The 26938-nt window shown below is 39.4% G+C and overlaps 1 protein-coding gene across 8 annotated transcripts in view; it reads left to right on the top strand.

Annotated features, from left to right (window-relative positions):
- The window catches only part of LOC124606181 (protein abrupt-like), a 260199-nt gene that overhangs the window by 23486 nt on the left and 209775 nt on the right, over positions 1-26938 (top strand). For all 8 annotated transcript variants that reach the window (XR_006978697.1, XM_047138198.1, XM_047138173.1 and 5 more), the window contains exons 2-3: positions 2696-2888; positions 3496-3681. Coding sequence is in view for 7 of the 8 variants with exons in the window: in XM_047138198.1 (XP_046994154.1) it covers positions 2703-2888; positions 3496-3681 (372 nt within the window). In the remaining variant the exon portion in view is untranslated. The remainder of the gene's footprint in view (positions 1-2695; positions 2889-3495; positions 3682-26938) is intronic.

Below are 26938 nucleotides of genomic sequence, written 5' to 3'. Positions count from 1 at the left end.
AAAATGCCAGTAGTATCTATTCTGTTGTCTAATGACTTACGTACATTCTCACTGTTTGTGTAAATAGCCTTATCTGTTTCAGACAACCTAAACTTGGACAATATATTATATGCAATCAGATGCGTAAGGAGATATTTAAACGCAACCCTTTCAAATATGTTTGAAAAAGCCACAAAATAGAAATCAGTTGATAATTTGATGGTATCTCTCTGTCACCCTTCTTTTAAAGAGGCTTAACTTCAGCATATTTTAACCAGTCTGGAAATGTTCCGCTGAGAAGAGATTGATTACACAAATAACTTAAGACAGAACTCAACTCACTTGAGCACTCTTTGAGTAACTTCATTGAAATGTTGTCGTAACCACTAGAATACTTTGATTTTAAGGATTTTATGATGGATGCTACTTTGGGAGATGTAAGTGTCATTTCCGTTCTGCTGAAGTTATTAGTAAAGACTTGTCTCAGATATTCCATTGCACTGTTAACTGAACCTGATAACCCCAACCTGTCAGTAACACAAGTACTTGTTTAAGAGGTTTGCAACACTACATGCTCTTGTTACCAATGTCTCATTTATTTTTCCAGCGCTCTGTTTCTCTTCCTTTTTGGGTCCATGTGTGTCTGTCTTCACTATATCCCATATAGTTTTTATTTCGTTATCTGATGTAATTATTTTTTTCTCATTATAAAGCCGCTTAGATTTCCGTATTACTTGCTTCAATATTTTGCAGTATTCTTTGTAATGCATTACAACGTTAACATCAGAGGTGTTTGCAGATAGTAGATACAGTCTCCTTTTTGTCCCACATGATTCTTATTCCTTGTGTAATCCGTGGTTTATTTTTAGACTTCTGTGTTATTTGAGTTACCTTTAGGAGAAAATCATTTTCAAAAGAGGAAGTACTGTTATTTATGAATGCTTTGTATTTTTCATTTGAGTCACAAGTATTGTAAAAATCTATACAGTTCATGTCTTTGAGTACTCTCCTAAAATTCTCAAGTTTTGACTGATTTATTACCCTTCTGTACTCAGATTTAATAGATTTTTTTGTACTGACAAGTTTCAGCGTTTGGCAGAATATGCTGCATGTGATGATCAGATAGCCTATTTAGTACTGGTTTTGTGATATGTGTTGTTTGCCTAGATTTTTCTACAAAGATATTATCAATAGCAGTCTCAGAGCATTCACATATCCTAATTGCAAAGTTCACAGCAGGAATTAATGGAAAGACAGTGTTACTGATTGCAGTAATTGTTCAGTAACAGAGCTATTCAATAAATCTACTTTAAAATCACCAGCAACCAAGGTTTCCTTTTTTTTATGTGAGCTTCCAGATTTTTAATGAAGAGTTTAAAGTTTTCGTAGGGTGCTCTGTATATACTTACTATTGTAAAGAACTTGCTATGAAATTCTAATTCTTATGCTTAAGCTTCTAAGTGCTGCTCTGAGCAAAATTAATTAATATCAGTATTCTTGAAATTAAAACAGTTTCTGCTGACGAATGTGGCAATCCCTCCTTTCTCCATATTTTCTCCACAGGTGTAAAAAGCTAACTTGAATCCTGCAACATGTAACATATCTTTGTCATTGTCTGCTTTTCAGACATACTAAGTCCAAAAAATGGACTGATGCCTCACCCCCTTTTTTTTTTTTTTTTTGAGAGAGAGAGAGAGGGGGGGGGGGGGGGGCTGATTGGTTAGAAAATATAACTGCTTGCAATGGGCAACTTGCACTTGCACAGTAGCATGCACAATAAACAGTGTTTGAGAGCCAAAGTGCTTTATATTTTTGTGGACTTCATTTTGTGAGAGTGCAGGTTACAATGCCTACAAAAATAACACACACACACACACACACACACACACACACGCAATATGTGGGTTATGACCAGTACTTATATGTCTCCATGCAAAATGGCATAATGTGGCTGATGGGTTTCTGGACCCTGTGTGATGTCTTTGAACAGCAGTCAGTATAGAAATTCATTCAAATTTATCAAAGCTGAAAAAATAAAAAAAATAAAAAGAGTCTGCACAGAAAATCATGGGGCAAAGTTGATCTCTTGCTCGTTTTTAGAGTTGCAAAAATGTGTGTGGCTTAATGTAGTAATGTCAAAACTGAGAAATTCCATTCAGAGTCAACATATGGAAATCTGAAGTTTGGCGCTGTCTTCATTCTTTAATGTGTGATCACACTATTGACTACACATTTTGGAATTTCAAGTGTAGATTTTATAAACATCCCCTCCCCTCTTACAGTTCTTTTGTTGAAACCAGAGTGTAATATTTCAAGAAATGGCTCATGCCTCATTGTTTTGAAGGTAGTAAAGTGAAATCCAATTCGAGACAGTCAAAAGTCCCTATTTATCAAATTGTATATAGGAGGTTTAGAAAATCTCTTTCCATGGTGTCAGACATGCAAGTAGGCTAATGATTAGAAAACAGAGCAGAAGGTGTGTGTGTCAATCTCAACATAAAATTTTAATATGAATCTTGTTGTGATCTCCTCTAGTTGTGTAGTCTTCACAGTGCAGAAATGCCTCGCTGTTAGGAGTGTGAAAGGAGAAATACATGTTGAATGCAAATTGAAGCTGCATTTGTGTGGAAATGAATATGAACTTTATTTTCATTGATTGTTAGTTAATGCTTAACTTACCTGATGTAGTGTCTTAAAGAGTGATTTTTTTCTGCAGTTCAACAATGGCAGATGAGCAGCAATTCTGTCTACGCTGGAATAACTTCCAGATGAACATAACATCCCAGTTTGAGGCATTACGTGATGAAGAAGACTTTGTGGATGTGACATTGGCTTGTGAGGGACAGCGTCTAAAAGCACATAAAGTTGTATTATCAGCTTGTAGTCCTTACTTCAAGGAACTTTTCAAGGTGAAATACTATTGAGGACCTTTACGATTTTATAAAATTTCACTTAATCTGGAAATATTAGGTATGGATTTATTTTGCAAAGTAGTCTGTGGTATTTGTAGATTATAATTCATCCTACAGTGTTGAAATGTTATCAGTGACTGCAGAATTATGTCAGAAGGTAATTGGAGTGACTGTAGCACATTCTGACTCAGTGGCCCAATTGTAATAAAATTTGTGGTGTGTTATGTAACAGAAATGAGAAATAGTCAACTATTTCTAGGAAGAGATCTTTTGTTTTCGTTTAGTAGTTCAGGTGAATAAAATTTCTATGTGCACATAATGAATTCCTTTCACCCTATGGGAAACAGATGTTTAGCTTCCCGTGCCCAACCCCCTCTCCTCCCAGTATGTTAAAAAGAACATATGTGGACTTCATTGCAGACGATTTTCATTTCACTTGTCTGTATTTTGTAGCTCTGGTGTAAAATATTAATTTGTGTGGGATGAAATACATGTTAATTTCTGAATTACTGGAAAATAATAAATATATTTCATTGGTTCACTTGCAATGCTTTCTATGATTTCTTTTTTATGGAGTTGTATATGAATTTATCCGTTTTTGCAGAGTAATCCTTGCAAACATCCTATATTGTTCATGCGTGATGTGGAATTCAGACATTTGAAGTCTCTGGTAGAGTTCATGTATGCTGGAGAGGTCAATGTTGCACAGGCACAGTTATCAGCATTCCTTAGAACTGCAGAATCACTACAAATACGTGGACTCACAGAAGCACCACAGAGGCATTCAAGGGTGAGCAACAAAGTTTTTTTTAGAAATTTACTCTACCTGTTTCTACAGTTTCTTTAGAGGAAAACTGTATATGCTTTATAAAGTAGTTGTTACTGCAACTTGTCATATTGTTTGAGTGCCAGAAGATATTCACAACTACTGGACCAGTGGTCCAATCTCCAATCTGATATAATTTAACACACGTTTCTTATACAATAATAATGACCTGCAAAAAATTTGAGCTCAAGATACAAAAATTAAATGTTTATGTGCTGTTATTAGGGCAATATATAATGTTATGCAAACTCTACAACAGTCTCAACCAAATTTAAGATGGCTAAGAATTGAAACTAGTGGTACTTCAGAGGAGATATTCGGAGCAGATGCACAAACACATGAAAATTTCAAGACAACATCAATCACTATTTTCATATTACGTAAGGTCAAAGTTGTGGAGAAATCAGCCAGCGTTCTTGTTTGGTTGCAGTCATTTTTGGACAGACACAATTTATTGAGTGATCTTTAGTAGTCACATAGTGAAGTTAAGTGTTATCAGTTGTACCAATTAGCAGCAGTTGTTTGAGAATATTCTAGAAGTTCCTGATACATAAACATGCCATAAATTTTTTTACACCAAATTAGTGCATACCTTGATGTGTTCTGCTAAATATTATCACATATTTTTTTCTTTACTTTTGTTTTATTAGAAAGATCAGTTTTGTCATCAGTAGGTGATTTTTATGAATGTACTCCACATGTTATGCAATTCAGTATTGAAAAATTCCTGGTGCTTTTAGAAAAGAAAAAACAACAACCCAGTGGGTTACATTGGGTTTTTGGGATTTTTTTGTTATTGACAATCAAACAGTGCAATTTAAGTGCCACTCATTTTCTCCAACAACTGTCAAATGTTTCGTAGCCCTGGACCTTTTTAAAGCAGACAGCACGAATATTGCAGAAGCTGTCAAAGTATGGATGGATTTTTTTCCGATGTGGAACCCTATAGGAACGTAATGAAGAGTGAAAGGAACAAGCACTAGAACTCTTTCATTGTCTTGCTAATAGATTAGATTCAAGATTCAGGGGGGAAGATTATCTGCTGAACAAGAAGAAAGTGTATAAAACTGGCTCGCAGAGCTGCATCCAGAGTGGATTGCAAGTTTTATGTCTTTTGGGAGTGATTATTATGATTATTTTCCTGCTAGTATGTTTTCTGATGCAGGTGTAACTTAGTTTTGCCCAAACAAATGGTAGAAGATAATGGAGCTGAAAACCACAATAAAAAGAGGAAACATACCAACACAGTTCATTACTTCTGTGAAAGCCTCATCTCCTGCCCCACCAGCACTATATTCTCCTGCAGGCTTGTTTGATCAAAATTAAGAGTTAATTTAGGAGAGGAAAGTGAGGAGAAATTAGTGAAGATCTATAAATTTCTGCATGCTTCCAAAAAGGACTAAATTGTGCTTTATAGTCGTTACAGTCTTACATCAAATAAAGTTTTCTTTGAAAGTGTGAATGTTGTTGAACAGTGTTAAAACACAATAAAATAAATTCTTGTGACAGTAAATACAGGTCTTCAATAAATATGATAGCTCTTTTTAATTTTTGTAAGGCTAATTGTGTAAAATTTTATATGTTAATTAAATTTTCATAATTAAATATGGTTTATTTTGATTGTTTTTTTTTAATGAGCATGGTTTTTTAGTTCTGGTTAAATTGCAGCTACCCTGGGATGAGCCACAGTTTTCGTGGGGCTGAGCTCTGCACCTGATGCTTTTTTGTGTTGATGTAAATCATCCTTTCGCTTGTAAAGTCTTGGACGTGTATAATAAATATTTCTAGATCATCTGTCTAAGCCTCACAAACTGTGTGCGAGAAGGAGATTTTGCATGGTGGTGGGTTGAACGATATGACGAATAGTGGCACATGTTGATTGCAGCTTGGTTGATAGGTTTGTATTTGTTGTTGGCAGTTTCCAACAGTTAAAATGCAGTGCACATGTATATAGTCAGTGTGCATCTGGAGCAAGTGTCTAGGATTCATTTGTGTAATCATATGTAAGTTATTAGCAGCCTCTTCTCATTTTTAACTTATTTCCACCTTGGGATTTCACTATCATAAAAACTTTTAGCTCTGATTAAATATAGACATAAAGTAAATATATTGGCAAATATAGAAGATTATGACACCTAAAAATAACAAAAACTGTCAAATAGTAAATGTAACAACAGTTGGTGAATATTTGACAGTAGTATTTTTGAGTTCATCCAAAACAAGCAAAACCTCTTTTTAGTATGAAAAAACTACTCTATGTAACTAAATAAAAATTAAGGAACTAGTAGGTGACAATATGTAGCAACAGAATAAAACCCAAAGGGAAGGAGAGACATAGGTCTATCAACGAAATGATTGACATAGGTATAATTATTTGAATATGGAACTGGTGTATGCCTAATGACAAATTTGATAAAAAATATTTGGATGTGGTTGAATAGTTACCACTTCTGAAATATTCAAGAATACTTTCTGCAACTTGAAAAAACTGTTAGCAGGTAACTTCTCTGCAGAGCCACTAAATGGCACTCCCATGACACAAATTTTAAGTGTAGTGGGCACAAAAAGCTATGTATCTAATCCAGATATCTCTCTTGGACTACTACTAGTTTCAGTTCTAAGGCATCTTAAAATTGGCCTAAACTTTTGTATAACACGCACAAAATTTTGCAGCCTACCACTGAAAGTCTCCTAAAACTTTCAATTTTTGTATCTTGAGCTCAAATTTTTCCCAGTGAAGTTTTATTATACAGACAAGTATGTGCAAAATTTTATTCGGGTTGGAAGTGGTGAGGTGAGGCTGATTCAGAAAACTGATCCACTTAATGTGAAAGGGTCCTGTTAAGCTTTATTGTGGGTTTAATATTCTACAAGTGGCAGCTTTTGTCAGTTTGACTGCTTAGGAAACCTTTTAGCAGTATTTCCCACTGCCTGCATTGCACTCAGTATATTGAAGGTGCAACTGTATGGGATTGAACTACTGACTGAGAAATACTACTGTTAGACATGCAAAGTGAAATGGTAACAATCAGAATGTCATTTGTACATGCACTTGGTACTGGTGTGACTCTGCACAACAGAACTCAATTTTTGTGATAAAAGGGAAAGTTGTAGAGAATTCATTGTAATCTGAAAATTATTCCATGTATTTTTAAAATATCCGTGATCTTCAGAGAGCTATCCATTATTTTTGCTTTACCGTATTGTACAGGGTGATTATAGTTAAAGCTATACTTTCAAAATGCTGTAGGAATAATACCACTGGTCAGGATGATGTCAAATTGCAACAGAATATTATTGAAGAAGGGGGAAACGTATAGCAGAAGAAAATAAAAAATAGTGTGAAAATTGATCAATAGATGGTGCTTTATGTGTCAGGATATGTAAATGAAAACACGCTAGGTACATGGCTTTTCCTCCTTTCCCACGTGTGACAGTCACTATGACTGTCTCAATGCAGGATCGCACTCTGCTTGTAAAGCTGTATTACAAGAATGATGAATGTGCACACGTCGATCTGCAGAACTTCTGGACACTGAAGGGTTTGATAAAAGGCGTTGGTCCGATGATTGCCGTGGGTCTGGAGAAAATTGTTCGAAAATTTGAAAAGATGGGTTCTTTTGGTGTGGAACCTGGTAGAGGGAGGAAACAAATTAATTCTATGTCAATGGAAGCAGCCACAGCAATCCAGAAGGAGATGAGTGATGGTGTGCAAATGTGTAGTGCACGGAGAATTGCCCGAACATTGGACATACACGTGAGCACGGTGTGTAAAATCCTACGAAACATCCTTCTTTGCTATCCATTCAAAATTACCCAGGTGCATGAGTTGCTTCCTGTTGACCTGCCAGCAAGAGAGACCTTTGCTTTAGAATTTCTTGCTCGAATGGAAGTGGACAATGATTGGCTGTGGAAGATTTTGTGGACAGAGAAGCCCACTTCCATTTAACAGGATATGTCAATACACAGAATTGTTGAATATGGGCAATGGAAAATCCACACGCAAATCAAACAGTACCACTTCGTCCTGAAAAGGTCACTGTGTGGTTCGGGTTTATGGCATCATTTATCATAAGGCCATATTTTCTCGAAGAGACAGGTGCTTCTGGTCCTGTTACCTGTACCGTCACTGGTAAGCACTATGAGTGTCTTTTGCACAATCACGTCATTCCAGCTCTCCAACAGTGTGGATGGGATCATTTTTATGCAAGATGGCACACCTCTGCACTTTGCAAATCCAGTTAAGCAGCTGCTGAAGCGCCATTTTGGAAATGATAGAATTGTTGTTGTTGTTGTTGTTGTTGTTGTTGTTGTGGTCTTCAGTCTTAAGATTGGTTTGATGCGGCTCTCCATGCTACTCTATCCTGTGCAAGCTTCGTCATCTCCCAGTACCTACTGCAACCTACATCCTTCTGAATCTGTTTAGTGTATTCATCTCTTGGTCTCCCTCTAAGATTTTTACCCTCCACGCTGCCCTCCAATGCTAAATTGGTGATCCCTTGATGCCTCAGAACATGTCCTACCAACCGATCCTTTCTTCTAGTCAAGTTGTGCCACAAATTTCTCTTCTCCCCAATTCAATTCAATACCTCCTCATTATTTATGTGATCTACCCATCTAATCTTCAGCATTCTTCTGTAGCACCACATTTCAAAAGCTTCTATTCTCTTCTTGTCCAAACTATTTATCGTCCATGTTTCACTTCCATACATGGCTACACTCCAAACAAATACTTTCAGAAACGACTTCTTGACCCTTAAATCTATACTCGATGTTAACAAATTTCTCTTCTTCGGAAACACTTTCCTTGCCATTGCCAGTCTACATTTTATATCCTCTCTACTTTGATCATCATCAGTCATGTTGCTCCCCAAATAGCAAAACTCCTTTACTACTTTAAGTGTCTCATTTCCCAATCTAATTCCCACAGAATCACCCGACTTAATTCGACTACATTTCATTATCCTCGTTTTGCTTTTGTTGATGTTTATCAGCTGCAATTTCGCTACAGCCTGGTCGTCCCAATCACTTGATCTTAATACATTTGACTTCTGGCTGTGGGGCTATCAGAAAGATGTCGTGTTCGGTGTTGCGATTGCAAACTTAGCTGCACTGAAGGCATGCATTGCGCAACACTTACTGAACATGACCCCGGAAACTCTCTGATCAGTTGTGGAACATATGTTTCTCGATTTCAACTTGTTGCAGAAAACGGTGGACAGCATATTGAACATGTTTTGTGCCAGTCTCATGGAAATTCATAATCTGATTTGATTTTGATTGATGCTTTTCATGCGGTTTTTGGCTTCGGGACAATTGAAAACCGATTTTTCCCCTCCCATGTAATATGACCTTTCTGTGGTGGATGGGCATACGTAACTAACAGCATCGCACCAGTACACCCATGCACACTAAGTAGTAGAGTTTGTTTAACGTTAAATGTAAACTGTAGGCATTGTTGTATGATTCATTTGTCACTTGTAGTCGACCACTGTTAAATTATGATGCTTACAGAGCCATCTATTGCTGCATTTTGTAACTGTTTATTTGTCTTATGCCATATGTTTTCCCCCTTCTCCAATAATAGTCTGTTGCAATTTGATGTCATTCTGACCAGTGATGTTATTTCTACAACGGCTTGAATGTTTAATTTTAATTATAATCACCTTGTATGTGTCCCAAGAATAAATCACTTTTAAATAAAACTTTGTTGGCCGTATTTGGTTTTTTTTTTTTTTTTTTTTTTTTTTTTTTTTTTTTTTTTTTTTTTTTTAATAACTGATTGTGGTCTTGCACTGCATGGTAACTACCAAAATATAGTATTAAAGAAGGAGAAGACTGAAGAAATCCAACATGTGTTCATGAAAGAATTTTTTATATTAAAATGAGTGAGTGACAGTGACAGCCCTAAAGAATCTGATCGTGTTTATGATAAAGGAAAATGGCATATCTCTTGATGCTGTCTTTACATCAACTCAGAGGTGTAATTTACAGTGTGCGTGAACTTTAAGGTGTTGCCACAAGAGCCAATAAATTAACAAAACATATCATACAAAGAATGCCAACATAACATAATAGGCTAGTTAAAAATATCTTCTCATCAAGTGTTTGCAGCAAAAAACACACAGAAAACGTGGTGAAATGTATAAGCTTTCAGAGCCAGTGGCCTCCCCAGGGGGCTCACCACCATTTGGCGGGTTTGTGCTTGTCTACCTTGGGGTCCCAGCCTTTGCAGCATCATTTCACTTCCATGCTGCATGTCTATCCTCTTGCTATTCTTTTTCTCCTCCCTTGGGGAACATGTCTGGGGTGCTATTGGGAATGTTCCGCATTGTCCATCGCTGACATAAGAACAGTGTCACCACCATTTTTGGCTCCCTTTTCCTTTTTCTGTTTACCTTCTCCTATCCTTCCACCATTTTGAATTTGAGGTTTCCCCCCTCTTCCTCCCTGTGTGCTTCTGAAGGCCGACCCACGCATCTTGACACATAACAGGTGACAGGGTAACACGTAATTCCCAGCCCCAGCTCAACAGGTAGGGTTCGCGTGTAGCCCCTGGTACAGGCCATGCGCAGGGTGGGGTGATTGCCTGAGTTGCTACCTTCCCAAATTGCAGATTGATCCCTCTGTCAGGCGTTTGGGAGGTGTGAACAATCACCTAATGTGGGTGTGCCTCTTCTGAAGGGGGGCCACCAGGGAAGGAGTGTGCCACCAGAGATGCTGGCAATCATGGGGATTTTCTCGCAATGAGCCAATCATCTTCACAGTCAATGGCTACAAAATGTAAATGGAGTGAGGCTAACAATTCAAAGACCCTCCCAGCTGCACTACGGTTCCTTGTGATTTCACGTACTGAAGACGGTCAGTCTTTTGCTACGGTAAATCAGTTTATTATTCAGAAAGGTGTTGATGCAATTGCTGCCCCTGTGAAATCTTGCTCTTGTTTATGCAATGGCATGTTGCTTTTGGAGACTACTTCTGATTCTCAAGCACAAAAACTGCTTGCAGCTTTGCTCCTCCGTGGCTATCCTGTTGTGTTGAGGCCCAGAGAACTCCGAATTCTTCCCATGGTGTTATTTACACTAGGCCGCTCAAAGGTCCGACCGTGGCCGAAATCCTATTGTACCTATCTGATCAGGGTGTTACTGCTGTCCATCGGGTGATGTAAAATGTCGATTCCTTCTTAGTGTCCACATGCACTCTTTTTCTCACCTTTGATAGAGTGGTGCTTCCGTCCAAGATCAAAGCAGGCTATGAAATTATCACAGTTCGACCATACATTCTGACCCTGATGCGCTTCTACCGGTGTCACCCTCAAATGTCACACCCGGCCAGATGTGTAACCTGTGGTAGGGGTGTGCACGAGGACGATTGTCCACCTCTTTCTCTCCGTTATATCAACTGCAGTGGTGACCATGCTGTGATGAAGCAAGCTGGGATATTTTTTTACTTGCCCTCTTGTTCTGCCATCTGCCTCCTTAAAATTCGTTTTTCTTTTTTGACTAATTACTATTAACAGACGTGAGTATGTATGGTAAGACAGAGATTTAGGAACCAGGTTTTAAATTGTAAGGCATTTCCAGGGCAGATGTGGATTCTGAACACAATCTATTGGTTATGAACTGTAGATTAAAACTGAAGAAACTGCAAAAAGGTGGGAATTTAAAGAGATGGGACCTGGATAAACTGACTAAACCAGAGGTTGTACAGTTTCAGGAAGAGCATAAGGGAACAATTGACAGGAATGGAGGAAAAAAATACGGTAGAGGAAGAATGGGTAGCTTTGAGGGATGAAGTAGTGAAGGCAGCAGAGCATCAAGTGAGTAAAAAGACGAGGACTTGTAGAAATCCTTGGGTAACAGAAGAAATATTGAATTTAATTGATGAAAGGAGAAAATATAAAAATGCAGTAAATGAAGCAGGCTTAAGGAATATGAACATGTCAAAAATGAGATTGTCAGGAAGTGCAAAATGGCTAAGCAGGGATGGCTAGAGGACAAATGTAAGGATGTAGAGGCTTATCTCACTAGGGGTAAGATAGATACTGCCTAGAGGAAAATTAAAGAGACCTTTGGAGAAAAGAGAACCACTTGTATGAATATCAAGAGCTCAGATGGAAACCCAGTTCTAAGCAAAGAAGGGAAAGCAGAAAGGTGGAAGGAGTATATAGAGGGTCTACACAAGGGTGATGTACTTGAGGACAATATTATGGAAATGGAAGAGGATGTAGATGAAGATGAAATGGGAGATATGATACTGCGTGGAGAGTTTGACAGGGCACTGAAAGACCTGAGTCGAAACAAGGCCCCAGGAGTAGACAACATTCCATTAGAAATACTGACAGCCTTGGGAGAGCCAGTTCTGACAAAACTCTGCCATCTGGTGAGCAAGATGTATGAGACAGGTGAAATACCCTCAGACTTCAAGAAGAATATAATAATTCCAATCCCAAAGAAAGCAGGTGTTGACAGATGTGAAAATTACCGAACTATCAGTTTAATAAGTCACGGCTGCAAAATACTAACACGAATTCTTTACAGACGAATGGAAAAACTAGTAGAAGCCACCATCGGGGAAGATCAGTTTGGAAACTGTAGAAGTATTGGAACACGTGAGGCAATACTAACCCTAAGGCTCATCTTAAAAGATAAATTAGGGAAAGGCAAACCTACGTTTCTAGCATTTGTAGACTTAGAGAAAGCTTTTGACAATGTTGACTGGAATACTCTCTTTCAAATTCTAAAGGTGGCAGGGGTAAAATACAGGGAGCGAAAGGCTATTTACAATTTCTACAGAAACCAGATGGCAGTTATAAGAGTCGAGGGGCATGAAAGGGAAGCAGTGGTTGGGAAGGGAGTGAGACAGAGTTGTAGCCTCTCCCTGATGTTGTTCAATCTGTATATTGAGCAAGCAGTAAACGAAACAAAAGAAAAATTCGGAGTAGGTATTAAAATCCATGGAGAAGAAATAAAAACTTTAAGGTTCGCCGATGACATTGTAATTCCGTCAGAGACAGCAAAGGACTTGGAAGAGCAGTTGAACGGAATAGATAGTGTCTTGAAAGGATATAAGATGAACATCAATAAAAGCAAAACAAGGATAATGGAATGTAGTCGAATTAAATCAGGTGATGCTGAGGGAATTAGATTGGGAAATGAGACACTTAAAGTAGTAAAGGAGTTCTGCTATTTGGGGAGCAAAATAACTGATGATGGTCGAAGTAGAGAGGATATAAAATGTAGACAGGCAATGGCAAGGAAAACATTTCTGAAGAAGAGAAATTTGTTAACATCGAGTATAGGTTTAAGTGTCAGGAAGTTGGTTCTGAAAGTATTTGTATGGAGTGTAGCCATGTATAGAAGTGAAACATGGACAATAAATAGTTTAGACAAGAAGAGAATAGAAGCTTTTGAAATGTGGTGCTACAGAAGAATGCTGAAGATTAGATGGGTAGATCACATAACTAATGAGGAAGTATTGAATAGGATTGGGGAGAAGAGAAGTTTGTGGCACAACTTGACTAGAAGAAAGGATCGGTTGGTAGGACATGTTCTGAGGCATCAAGGGATCACCAGTTTAGTATTGGAGAGCAGCGTGGAGGGTAAAAATCTTAGAGGGAGACCAAGAGATGAATACACTAAACAGATTCAGGAGGATGTAGGTTGCAGTAGGTACTGGGAGATGAAGAAGCTTGCACAGGATAGAGTAGCATGGAGAGCTGCATCAAACCAGTCTCAGGACTGAAGACCACAACAACAAAAAACAATACGTGAGTATAACCTGCATTTTCATAAAAGAGAAAGGTTGGGTCTCAGTTTTAAAGAATATAACAACAGATCTAATTTTGTGCTTAACTTTATGTATGTAATTGATTTTCTAATTTATTTTGAATATTACTAGTAACTATCTACTATTAGTTATAGGGTGAAATCAGCAATTGTTTCGTAACTTAAATTCTACTGTTGACTTATAAACAAATTTAAATGCTGTACTGATTATAAACATTTGAAAGATGAAATACTAGGAATCTTAAAGTGTCTATTTGGCTCTCTTCGGAAACATGTTTGCAAAACCAGCCCTTCATTAATTCCAAAGTAATTAACAGTTTTGTCCAAAGTATTGTCTGCATACTAATATTTGTTAATTTCATGATTTAAACAAATAATTCGGCCTGACTCTTGTAGTAGAAGAAACTGTTAAAAGGAACGAGTTTTTTGATGTATTCCGTTAATTTAATGAGCTAAGTAATTGTAACTTCTGAAAATTTAATTTTGAACAATGTTTAGTTTCAGTGCCTATTATTGTGAGGATATATAAGGGTCCGAATGTTGGTCACGAGACAGTCAGTCCACGGCTTAGTCTCAGACGAGAAACCTATGTTGGTTAGATCAACAACAATGCGTCCATGAAATAAGTGTAACACTATTAGGCTGTGTGTTGAAACAATGGCAGTGTCTGTTCCATACGTACCATTCTATTCTTTAAGAACTGTGAACTCTCTGGTTAGGTTTCTACTGGTGATAGATGTTCAATAGTAAACTATTGTAGCAGTATGAGGAGGTTTGTTTACAAACTATTAATGAGTCTTATGGAAAGTTAAAACAGTATTGAACTGGCCATATTAAAAAATGTATATATGGGGGGGGGGGGGGGGGTTGTGAAAAGTGAAAGTAAACAACTGTGAATTGGAAATGTGCACCTGTCGGCTACATTATTTAAAGTAGTCAGAGTTGTACTTCCACACCCCATTTTTCAGCCAGTATCTCAGTGCAGTACGTTGACACGCAGGACAACAAACGGAGAAACAAAGAATGCAAACAGTCACAACGCCATCTCATTTCGAGATTGTCCCGTGTATCTCGATGAGTGGGCTTCTCAGGAGATCTGGGTAAAAGAAAAAGTTCCTTGCCCGGTCGCTTGCAAGTTATTGGCTAGTCGCAAACACTGTGTTATACCATCCAGTGCTCCATAAAGGACATGGACACGCAGACATGTGACTTCAAATTCAGCTCTGGGGTTTTGAAGTCGCCCATTGTCAAGGTAGCATCGCTGTCCCCTTGTCCCGCTGTGCAACAAGCCATCAAACTCTTACCTCAAGGGGCGATGCCACCAGCTGCGCAACCAGCAGGCTGGAAAGGACAGAAGGAGTTCTCCTGTGAAGACTTCTTACGTCCCTCCAGCCAACCAACACCTGAGTCTTCCTCTGCTAACCATAAAGGCTCGAAGCAGTCCATCAAAAGGCGAACGGTATTCTTCTTCACAGACTTGAAGAGCCTCTTTGACAGTATTGCTACATGATACCTTCGCACAGCCGGCCTTCCTGTCGCTGGTGCACGCCACCAACCATTTTTCTGCATTGGACTCTGCATACTGACAGCACAAGAGAGCAGATGCTTCTGTGGACCTCATGGAGCAGGATCCTCCTGCCTCTGTGTCCTGTAGCTGCGAGTCTTCGAAGGCTGTCACTGAGCAGTCACCGAGGTGACACCTCTTTATTTTTTCCTCGTCACGATTCTCCTCCAATGGAACATTTGCAATCTTCGATCGAACAAAGAGGATTTATGGCTGCTTTTAGAATTGCGGCGTCCCCATGTACTCTGCCTTCAGAAAGCAAAATTGCATCCTCATGACCACGTTGATCTTTCGCATTTCTTCCCAGTCTGTTTTGACCTTCCCCTTGAGGCCAGCATTCTACCTCATGATGGAGTCATGCTGCTCATATGGGACGACGTTCATAGTCAAACCATCTACCTGACTACCTGCCTTCAAGCTGTTTCATTTCTCCTTTTCCTCCCTCACGTGACATTTTTCCTTTGTACCATTTATATCCCTCCGTCATTCGATGTCACCAGGGCAGGCTTCCTCCAACATATTTGGCAGCTACCTCACCCATTTCTGCTGCTCGGCGATTTTAATGTGCACCATCCCGTTTGGGGTTCTCCCAGAACCTGTCAGAGTGGTGCTCTCTTGGCTGACCTTCTCCATCAACTTAACTACTTCTACCTTAACACAGGAGCACCCATATTCCTTTCCGATTTGACTCACACTTATTACCATTTAGACCTATCCTTCTGCACTGCCCAGCTTGCCCATCTTCTTGAGTGATCCGTTCTTTCTGAGACCTACTCAAGTGATCATTTTCCATGTGCTATCTGTTTGCTGACGCCTACCCCACCTGCGTGCACACCCAAAAGGCAGCTTACTAAGGCCGACTGGCAGCTTTACTCCTCCCTGGCGACCTTCGAAGAACAAGATTTCCCCAGTTATGATAACCAGTTGGAATATCTTAAAAATGTTATCCTTACCACTGCAGAATGTTCCATTCCTAGCACTTCCTCTTTACCATGCAGTGTCCCAGTCCCTTGGTGGAATGAGGCATACCATGACGCAATTTGCGGCCGAAGATGTGCTCTCCATGTTTTTAACAGTCATTCTACGGTGGCAAACTGCATTCATTATAAACAGATGTGTGCACAATGTCGTTGCATTATTGGAAACAGCAAAAAAACTTGCTGGATTTTATTCACTAGTTCTTTTAAGAGTTCCCCCGCATCCTCCGTCTCGTGGGCCAACCTCCGATGGCTCTCTGGAACCACAATCCATTCCCCAATTTCTGGTCTCACAGCAGCAGACAATGTCATCATGGACACTATTGCTATCTCCAACACCTTGGGCCACTATTTTGTGGAAATTGCGGGCTCTTTCAACTATCACCCTGCCTTCCTCCATTGAAAATGAGCAGAGAAGGCTCGGGCGATACTCTTCTCTTCTCAGAATCTGAGTGCTACAATGCCACCTTTACTATGAGGGAGCTAGATCATGCTCTCACTTCATCCCGATCCTCCGCCCCAGGGCCAGACACTGTTAACAGTCAGATGTTGCCAAACAGTTCTCTTGAAGATAAGCACTTTCTGCTTACTTCGTACAACCGCATCTGGGCAGAGGGCACGTTTCCCAGATGCTGGCATGAAGTCACTGTCATACTCATACATAAGCCCGGTAATAACAACCACCTTGCTTCTAGCTACTGCCCTACCTCTCTCAGCAGCTGTTTGCAAGGTGCTGGAACATATCAGTCATGCCAGGCTGACATGGTGGCTTGAGTCTCACAATTTACTATCCACTGCACAGTGTGGATTTAGAGTGCGCCGTTCTGCAGTTGACTACCTTGTCACTTCGTCCACCCATCTCATTAATGGTTTCCTGTGGAAATCCAAGACTGTGGCCATGTTTTTCGATTTGGAGAAGGCCTTCAACACCTGCTGGAGAACTGGTATCCTCTGTACTCTCTACACATGGCGCCTTCCGTGGCCGCCTGCCCTGTTTCATTTCATTGAGGAATTTTTAAAAGGGGGGTTCTGCCTTGTCGGACACCTTTATCCAGGAAAACAGTGTGCCTCAGGGTTCCGTCCTGAGCGTCGTCCTTTTTGCTATCACCGTTAACCCTATAATGGCCTGTCTCCCACCAATCATAGCCAGCTACCTTTTTGTTGATGATTTTGCCATCTATTACAGTTCTCCATGGACCTGCCTCATTGAGTGACGTCTTCAGCAGTGTCTCGATCGTCTTTACTCTTGGAACATCGACAATGGCTATAGTTTTTCTGCTGACAAAACCACTTTGTATGAATTTCTGGTGATGCAGTTGGTTTTTCCCACAATCTTTAGATATTGGGCCTGTTGCCCTTCTGTTCGTTGAAATTGTGAAATTCCTGGAGCTCATTCTCGATAGGAAACTCTTCTGGTCCTCCCATGTGTCTTACCTGGTAGCCTGCTGTACGCGGTCCCTCTTTGTCTTATGTGTTCTCAATGGTGCTTCCTGGGATGCAGAACGGACCACCTTCATCTGTTTGTACTGGTCCCTTGTCCGTTCGAAACTAGACTATGGGTGCTTTGTTTATGCATTTGCACATCCGCCTCTCTTACGCCATCTGAACACTATCCACCATCGTGGCATCTGTTTGACCACTGTTGCCTTTTATATCTCCTCAACAGGTATGCATGCTGTTTTGTCTCCCCTGCGTGGTCACCTATCCTACCTCCTTCAACGATGACTCCTTTGATCACCAGTATGGGGTGTATCCCTCTTCCCTGTTATCTCCTGGAGTCCGCTTTTGGCTCATGCTTCAGCTGTTTAACTTCACACTGCCTGTAACTTTCCCGGTGGGTGTGCACCCTCACCACCTTGGCTTCATGCGGCGGCCCATGTTCATTCACCTTGGCCTTCATTCACTTCCTAAGGACAGTACTCCAAGCTCACTCTATCATTTCAATTTCATGACCTTTGCATGGAACTTCGCGATAGTACCTTTGTGTACACTGATGGCTTTCAGACTAACTGTGCTGTGAGGCATGTCTTCAACACTGGCACCGATGTTTTTTGATATCTTCTTCCAGCACACTGCTCAATATTTACAGCCGAGCTCACTCATCCCTTAGTGCAATGGGTCCAGGAAACCTGTCAATTGCTCACTCTTGCTGGGGCCACTGTGATGTTTATATGGATTCCCGGTCACGTTGGTCCGCCAGGAAACAAGGCTGCTGATGCTGCTGCCAAGACTGCAGTCCTCGTACCTGTGCCCACTAGTTCCTATGTTCCCTCTGATGATCTCTGTGCTGCCGTCTGTCAGGAGGTGGTGTCACTTCAGCATTGCCATTGGTCCTCCCTTTGTTGAAGTAAACTCAAGATTATTAAGACTCTCCCAGCAGCTTGGATTACCTCCTCTCGGCCCTCCCGCCAGGAGGAGGTCATTTCAACTAGGTTGTCTTTTTAGCCATTGTTATTTATTAAGTGGCACTCCCCCACCACTTTGTACAAATTGTGCCCAAGTTTTAACTGTCAGCCATTTCCTGACAGAATGCCCATTTTTTAACCATTTACATTCCCACTTGGGTTTGCCATAAGAGTTATCATTTGTTTTACCAAATGACACAATGACTGTTGACTGCATTTTACTTTTTATTGGTTGTAGCAGTATGGCAAAGGCCATTTAATTTTTAGTTCTGGACCTCCGTTTCTGTATGGTGTCTTTTATAGCCCTTTCCCCACATCCCTGTTTTTAGCTGTCTTCTCTTCTGTCAACTGGGATTGACATAAAGTAGTTTTTTAACTGCTCACTGTCTTAGTATTCTGTAGTTTTGATTTGGGTGTGTAAGCTCCAGTTGGTTTTGCACAGGAAAAGTACTGGTGAGGTTTAGGAAATGGGAAGAGTTACAGAAAAGTCGCCCAGAACCCAGTGTCAGAAGAAACTTACTGAACAGGGTGAGGAGGAAAGACTGATTGTTGGTGCCTAAACTGGACAAGATATGAAAACCTGAGAACTTAGAAGGTGGAAAAAAGGTGTAAGATAAGGTAATAACCAAGAAAAGCTCACAAAAAAAAAAATAGAGGCAGGAAGCTAAGTGCATTCTGTGGTAGACAGATGAGAGGGGTGGAGAAAAATCGACAGGTCAGAAAATGACAAAGGAGTAGTTGTTGAAAAGAAATGCTGAGACCAATGAAATTAATGTAAATTTAAGGTAGCTATGATGTGAGGACAAAGCACATGTCATAAAGCTGATTGCCACCTGCAGAGTTCTGAGAAACGGTGTCAGGAGTAAGGATCCAGAGGGCACTTATAGTGATATAAGCACTGGGGTCATGATTGTCATGTTATTGAGCATGCTCGACAAAGGTTTTGTGTGTTACCAGTCTACACCCTGTCTCTGTGTCCATTAATTGTAACCATAACTCAGTAGTAGTCATACCAACATAGAAGGTTGGATAGTGTTTACATGACAGGTCATTTCACATATGGCTCTCCCTTTGATGGTGTGTATTTTGCAGTTACAGGGGTGTTGTATGTAGGTGATGGAAGGAGGATGCATGTGCAAGCCTTACAGTGGGGATGGTCACAGGGGTAAGAGCTATAGGGCAGGGAAGTGGGTGTGGAAGGACCATAGGTTCTGATCAGGTTATTGTGGGAGGGGGGGGGCTAAAAGCTAATCTAGATCATATGGAGAAAATGTTGACAGAATTGAATGGACCTCATTTCAGAGCATGACTTAGGAAGTGGTAGCCCTTTCTAAGTAGCTGATTAATACATTCAAGACCAAGACAGAACTGAGTGACGAGAGGCATGTTTCTAAGTTGTTTTCTGGAGGGCTGTGAAGGCTGAGGTGTGAATGGTGGTGTATTGCTGTGAAGTGTCTGCATCTGAGCAAATAAGTTTGCCTCAAACACAAGACTGTGTGGGACAGAACTTTCACATTAAACCTACAAATAAACAACAGTACTTACATTATGACATTTGTACGCTTGCTGACACTCAGTACTGCCCTGATCTTTAATGTATTAACTAGCCGCTTTGATAGGGCAATGACTTCCTAAAATCATGTCTTGAAATAAGGTACATTCTGTCAATATTTTGCTCACCTCGCCTAGAATAGCTTTTCGTTGCTCCCCCTCTCCTTGCCAGCTTCAATCTGTGCAGTATCCTGGCCAGACACTACACTCTTTCTGCACCCCATTTTCCTACTCTATGGTTCTTTACCAAGTGACTGTCCTTCCTGTAAGACTTGCCATATGCACCCTCCAACCACCACCTACACCAGCCCTGTAACTGGCAAAATATATATCAAAAGGGAGAGCCACCGGTGAAACCACGCATTGCATAGCAGCTGTTATGTAAACACTGTCCAGTGTTTCCCAGAACTTTGGAAGTAGGAACCGGACTTGCAAGATGTGCTTGGTTCTGGCCACCTAACTGGCTTAAATTTTCTTTATGTTCTCAGCATTCCTGTTCAATAACTATTCCTTTTCATTGCTCCTTTCTTATTTTCCAACCTGTCCATTTTCCTCCGCCCCACTCATCTGTCTGCCACAGAATGCACTTAGCTTTTCACTCGTATTGGCTTTTTCAGTAATCTCTTTTTGGTTGTGATCCTATCTTCCACCTTTTAATTTCTCACAAGCTCCTGAACCAGGGTTCTGAGCAACTTTTCCATAAGTCTTCCCATTTTCTATAGCTCACCAGTTCTTTCCCTTCAACCCTTCTGTCTGGAGGAGTCACAGTCCCAAAAGCTTGTTCATTTCCACTTGTTTTTTTGTTTCTTTTTTCCCTGTCACATGATGAGTAGCTTTCTTTATCCTGTTGTATTATACTTTTATACATGGAGCTATTTGTGTTGAAGAATGTCCACAGGATTGTTCAAAAGCAGTAAGTCTGACAACTAGAGTACTAAGTTAATCAGTTGCTTATTTTGTGTGGATGAAATAGTGCAAAAGAAATTTGGGGTAAATCATGCATTCTGTTTGAACATAAAATCAAATATTATGTAAACAAATTAAAAATTTTGTCCCAAGTGTGATGAAATGGAATGTATTAGCATAGATGTGGCAAAACTACCAAAGTTTCTTGTAGATATATCTGGTGCATAAACTGTTATGACTGAAAGAACACAGACTGGATCACTGATACATGTTTATTACACACACCACAAAAATCCAGGTCCAGTTCACAAACCAAAGTCCATTCTCATAAACGACGTCAGGTAGTCTGGCCAAGCGTAGACAGTAAATGATCGAATATACCAAAAGTGCTAGTCCATGATTTGGAGCATGGTTGTAGCTCTGTCATTGGCATAGGTAACAGAATAGTGCAGCGAAGCGAGGTGAATTGGCTGTAGTGGCCTGTGTACTTCTTTAAATAAGGATGCTTCGCATTTGTGTGAGCACGGTGATGGCCGAAGGTGAGACTCACTTCCAGATCACAATGATTTATCCTATATTGGATGTATCAAAGTTGGCCTGTCTGGCCAGCCAGCAATCCTTCCCAACACGCTGTGGCTAGTGTTGTTGTTGTTGCTGCTACCAATCTTTTTGGTAGAGTGGCTGATGTAGCCATAGCCGGACACGGTGCTGCCACTGGTTGGATTGTTTTGAATCTTATATCCTGCTACGATGTGAAGCGGTGGTCACCACATAAACAAAACACGAAGAAAATACATTCCCCAAAACGATTTCATTTAATCTACATTTGGCAAGGAATGTATTATGTTAGCTTTAAAAATCTTTGGAACATAATAACATAGGAAAAATGGAGTTTTAATTTGTTCAATGATACATGCTGTATTATTGAACTGCGGGAACAAAATAGGACAACTACAACTCTTGTTCAGTCCAATGGAAGAAAAATTCAAGTAAATGTGCCAAACCAAAGAAAATGTTTCATCTAATAAATGCAAACAACTAGGTCAGTGGACAGTTCTGAAGCACTACTGTTCAGCCAAAATTGTGAGTAGAAATGCTATATTTACTTAATGTGTCTGGGACATATAAACTTGCAAGCACATTGACACAAGTAAATCGTATGATTAAAAAATATTTCCAAGAGAATAGCTGTCAACCTATAGGGCTAAAAGAATGTATTATGTTATTGTTTTGTATTGAATAAGATGCATAAGAAATCTTTCAACTAGCTGCCATTACTGGTAAATCAATCCAAGCATATGCAATGGATTAGTAAGGGCAGAATTTGACTAAAGTTTATGGTGTTCTATCAGTGTCCTGTGTTAAGTAGACCAGATGTCAGTCACAAGTTCTTAACCAAATGAGATCCGTATGCTGGAAAACACTAATTTCTCACAATGTATGGATTTCCCCTACTTCTCTTTTTGTGTCGGCCAAGGATTGACAGTTTGTGTGTGATTAGATTAGATTAGATTTACTTTCATTCCAATTGATCCGTAGTGAGGAGGTCCTCCAGGATGTGGAACATGTCAGAAAAACAACAATACATGACAAATATTTAAACTAAAACAAATAAGCTAATGTACCATTCCACAGGTCCCAAGTGGAATGATTGTCATTTTTTAATGAACACTAAGAGTCATTTTACAAATACTATTGCACTGAATTTAAAATAAAAAAGTTTTATATTTATTTATAAGGTAAGAAACATGTAATACAACTACTGTAATACTTATTTACAATGAACACATTACTGCACTGAAATGGTGCAGAAGTTAGATTATACTTACACACACACACACACACACACACACACACACACACACACACACACACAAATTTTCAGTGAACACATTACTGCACTGAAATTGTGCAGAAGTTATGTTGTACTTATATACAAATCAGTTGGTTTTCCTCAGAAATTCATCAATGGAGTAGAAGGAGTTGGCCACCAATAAATCCTTTAGGCTTCTCTTAAACTGAATTTCATTGGTTGTTAAGCTTTTTATGGCTGCTGGCAAGTTATTGAAAATGTGTGTTCCTGAATAATGCACACCTTTTTGTACAAGACTAAGTGACTTTAAATCCTTGTGAAGATTATTCTTATTTCTAGTATTGATTCCATGAATTGAGCTGTTGGTTTGAAAGAGTGATATATTTTTAATGACAAATTTCATTAAGGAATAAATATATTGGGAAGCTGTAGTTAGTATCCCTAGTTCCCTAAACAGGCTTCTGCAGGATGTTCTTGAGTTCACACCACATATAATTCTTACTGCACGTTTTTGTGCCCGGAAAACTTTAGCTTGGCTTGATGAATTACCCCAGAAAATAATCCCATATGACATTATGGAATGAAAGTAAGCATAGTATGCCAGCTTTTTCATTTTTATATCCCCTATGTCTGACAAAATTCGCATTGCAAACAGAGATTTGTTAAGACGCTTCAGCAGTTCTGTGGTGTGCTCCTCCCAGTTGAATTTATTATCAAGCTGTAATCCCAAGAATTTAACACCGTCCACTTCTTCTATCTTCTTGTCATCATATGTTAGACATATACTCTTGGGACACCCCTTACAAGTTCTGAACTGCATGTAGTGTGTTTTTTCAAAGTTTAGTGACAAAGAATTGGCTAGGAACCAGTGATTAATGTCTACAAATATTTTATTGGCTGATCTTTCTAAGACTACACTTGATTTGCTATTTATTGCAATGTTTGTATCATCAGCAAACAAAACAAACTTGGCATCTGGTAATGTTACTGATGAAAGGTCATTGATATACACAAGAAAAAGTAAGGGCCCCAAAATGGAACCTTGTGGGACCCCACATGTAATTAGTTCCCAGTTGGATGATGCCTGATAGCTTGATACATGTCTCTTTCCTAATAACACCCTTTGTTTCCTGCCAGAGATATAAGATTTGAACCATTTTGCAGCATTTCCTGTTACACTATAATATTCTAGTTTACTTAAAAGGATATTGTGATTTACACAGTCAAATGCCTTTGACAGATCACAAAATATACCAGTTGCCTGCAATTTTTTGTCTAATGAATTAAGTACATTTTCACTGTAAGTGTAGATAGCCTTCTCAATATCAGAACCTTTTAGAAATCCAAACTGTGACTTTGACAGTATGTTATTTGAGATAAGATGGTTATAAAGACGACTGTACATTACTTTTTCGAAAATTTTTGAGAATGCTGGCAACAGTGAAATTGGACGGAAATTTGATGCTATTTCTTTATCTCCCTTCTTAAACAGTGGCTTAACTTCAGCATATTTCAGCCATTCGGGAAATATTCCACTGATAAACGACTGGTTACACAGATAGCTTAATATGTTACTTAGCTCAGAATCACATTCTTTAATTAACTTTGTTGATATTTCATCATACCCACTAGATGTTTTTGATTTTAAAGATTTTATGATGGACATTATTTCTGTTGGGGTAGTGAGGGTCAAATTCATATTATGGAAGTTACTTGAAATGTCTGGTCTAAGGTAATCCATAGCAGCATCTACCGAACCTGACAACCCCATCTTTTCAGTAACAGTTATAAAATGTTTGTTAAAAAGTTCTGCAACACTATACACATCTGTCACCAATGCATCATTTACTCTTAATGCTATTTGTTCCTCTTCATGTCTGGTTCTACCGGTCTCCTCCTTCACTATATCCCATATTGTCTTTATTTTGTTATCTGATATGACTATCTTTTCCTTGTAATATATCTGCTTTGACATCCGTATTACAGTCTTTAATATTTTGCAGTATTTCTTATAATGTGCTATAGCATCAACATTGGAAATGTTTCGGATTGACAGATACAGTTTTCTTTTTGTTTTACAAGATACCCCTATTCCTCGAGTAATCCATGGCTTCTTTGTAGACTTTGCTCTAACCTTGGTAAGTTTTGGGGGAAAGCAGTGTTCAAATAAGGTAAGCACTTTATTAGCAAAAATGTTATATTTTTCATTCATGCCATGAGCACTGTAAACATCAGTCCAGTGAATGTCTCTGAGGAGTGTCCTAAAATAATCAATTTTTGGCTTACTGATTACCCTCTTGAGCTCAGATTTAACAGATTTTATATCCTGTTCAGTATTAACATTTAACAGAAGGAACTGCATGTCATGGTCTGAGAGGCCATTGACTATTGGTTTTGTAATATAATTTTGTTCATTTGACTTTTCTATAAAGATATTATCAATGGCTGTTTGTGAGCAAGTGGTTATCCTAGTGGGGAACTTTACTGTGGGAATTAAGTTGAATGATAGTGTTACTAACTCAAATAGGTTCTTATTGGGAGAGTCTTTAAGGAAATCTACATTGAAATCACCAGCAACCACTATTTCTTTGTTTTTGGTTGTTAAATGGGCCAGTACAGCTTCAAGGTGGTTTACAAACAGATTAAAGTTACCTGCAGGTGCTCGATATACACTTAATATTATGAAAGATTTTTTGTGAAAATCTAATTCTGTTGCACATGCTTCCATATGCTGTTCTAGGCAAAATTTATGAATGTCTATGTTCTTAAATTTATGACAGTTCCTGATGAATGTGGCAACTCCTCCTTTCTCCATTTCTGATCTACAATAGTGAGATGCTAACCTAAACCCTGTAACACTTAAAAGTTCTATACCAGTGGTCACATGATGTTCAGAGAGGCAGATTATGTCAGCTGGGTTTGAAGACTCTAATTCATCTATGCAGATAGTTAATTCATTAATTTTATTTCTCAGTCCTCGAATGTTTTGATGCAATAAAGATAGCTGACATTTCACATTGACTGACTTAAAATTGGATGGAGTTAAAATATCTGCTGACAGTTGAAAATTCTTAACCAATGGCTGTTTATGTTGATGTAATAAGCTGGAATTATGTTTTTTGATTTCTTTCTCAAACTGAAGGTTTGTCTCAGTTCTAACCTCTCTTAAAATTTGTTTTCTTTCTGTCCTCCCTACCCTAAAAAAGGGTCTTTTCTGAATCCTATAACCACTGGTATTTTACCACTCATGACAGTGCCTCCCCCCTTTAACTTTCCTGCTATTTCCCCAGCCAATTTACCCTTCCCCTTCCTGTTGAGGTGAAGGCCATGCCTAGTATAATCCCACCTACTGACAGAATCAACATGAACCACACCAATGTGTGACCCCGCACCCGACATGAGCAGCCGTTCCAGCTCCAAATTAACTCTCTTGACAGAAGAGTTCAAATGAGGTTGGTCATGGCGCCCAAGAACAGATACAAACTCAACACTGGTATGCCTCGATGCTGATGCAATCTGTGTGTGTGTGTGTGTGTGTGTGTGTGTGTGTGTGTGTGTGTGTGTGTGTCTATATATATATATCTAAAAACAAAGATGATGTGACTTACCAAATGAAAGTGCTGGCATATCGACAGACACACAAACAAACACAAACATACACACAAAATTCAAACTTTCGCAACAAACTGTTGCCTCATCAGGAAAGAAGGAAGGAGAGGGAAAGACGAAAGGATGTGGGTTTTAAGGGAGAGGGTAAGGAGTCATTCCAATCCCGGGAGCGGAAAGACTTACCTTAGGGGGAAAAAAGTACGGGTATACACTCGCACACACCCTCATATCCATCCACACATACACAGACACAAGCAGACATATTTAAAGACAAAGAGTTTGGGCAGAGATGTCAGTCGAGGCAGAAGTGCAGGGGCAAAGATGTTGTTGAATGACAGGTGAGGTATGAGTGGCGGCAACTTGAAATTAGCGGAGGTTGAGGCCTGGTGGATAACGGGAAGAGAGGATATGTTGAAGAGCAAGTTCCCATCTCCTGAGTTCGGATAGGTTGGTGTTAGTGGGAAGTATCCAGATAACCCGGACGGTGTAACATTGTGCCAAGATGTGCTGGCCGTGCACCAAGGCATGTTTAGCCACAGGGTGATCTTCATTACCAACAAACACTGTCTGCCTGTGTCCATTCATGTGAATGGACAGTTTGTTGCTGG

The sequence above is a fragment of the Schistocerca americana genome, chromosome 1 (genome assembly GCF_021461395.2).
Source record: "Schistocerca americana isolate TAMUIC-IGC-003095 chromosome 1, iqSchAmer2.1, whole genome shotgun sequence".
NCBI lineage: Eukaryota > Metazoa > Arthropoda > Insecta > Orthoptera > Acrididae > Schistocerca > Schistocerca americana.
This window is presented reverse-complemented; position numbering and strand designations above follow the sequence as displayed.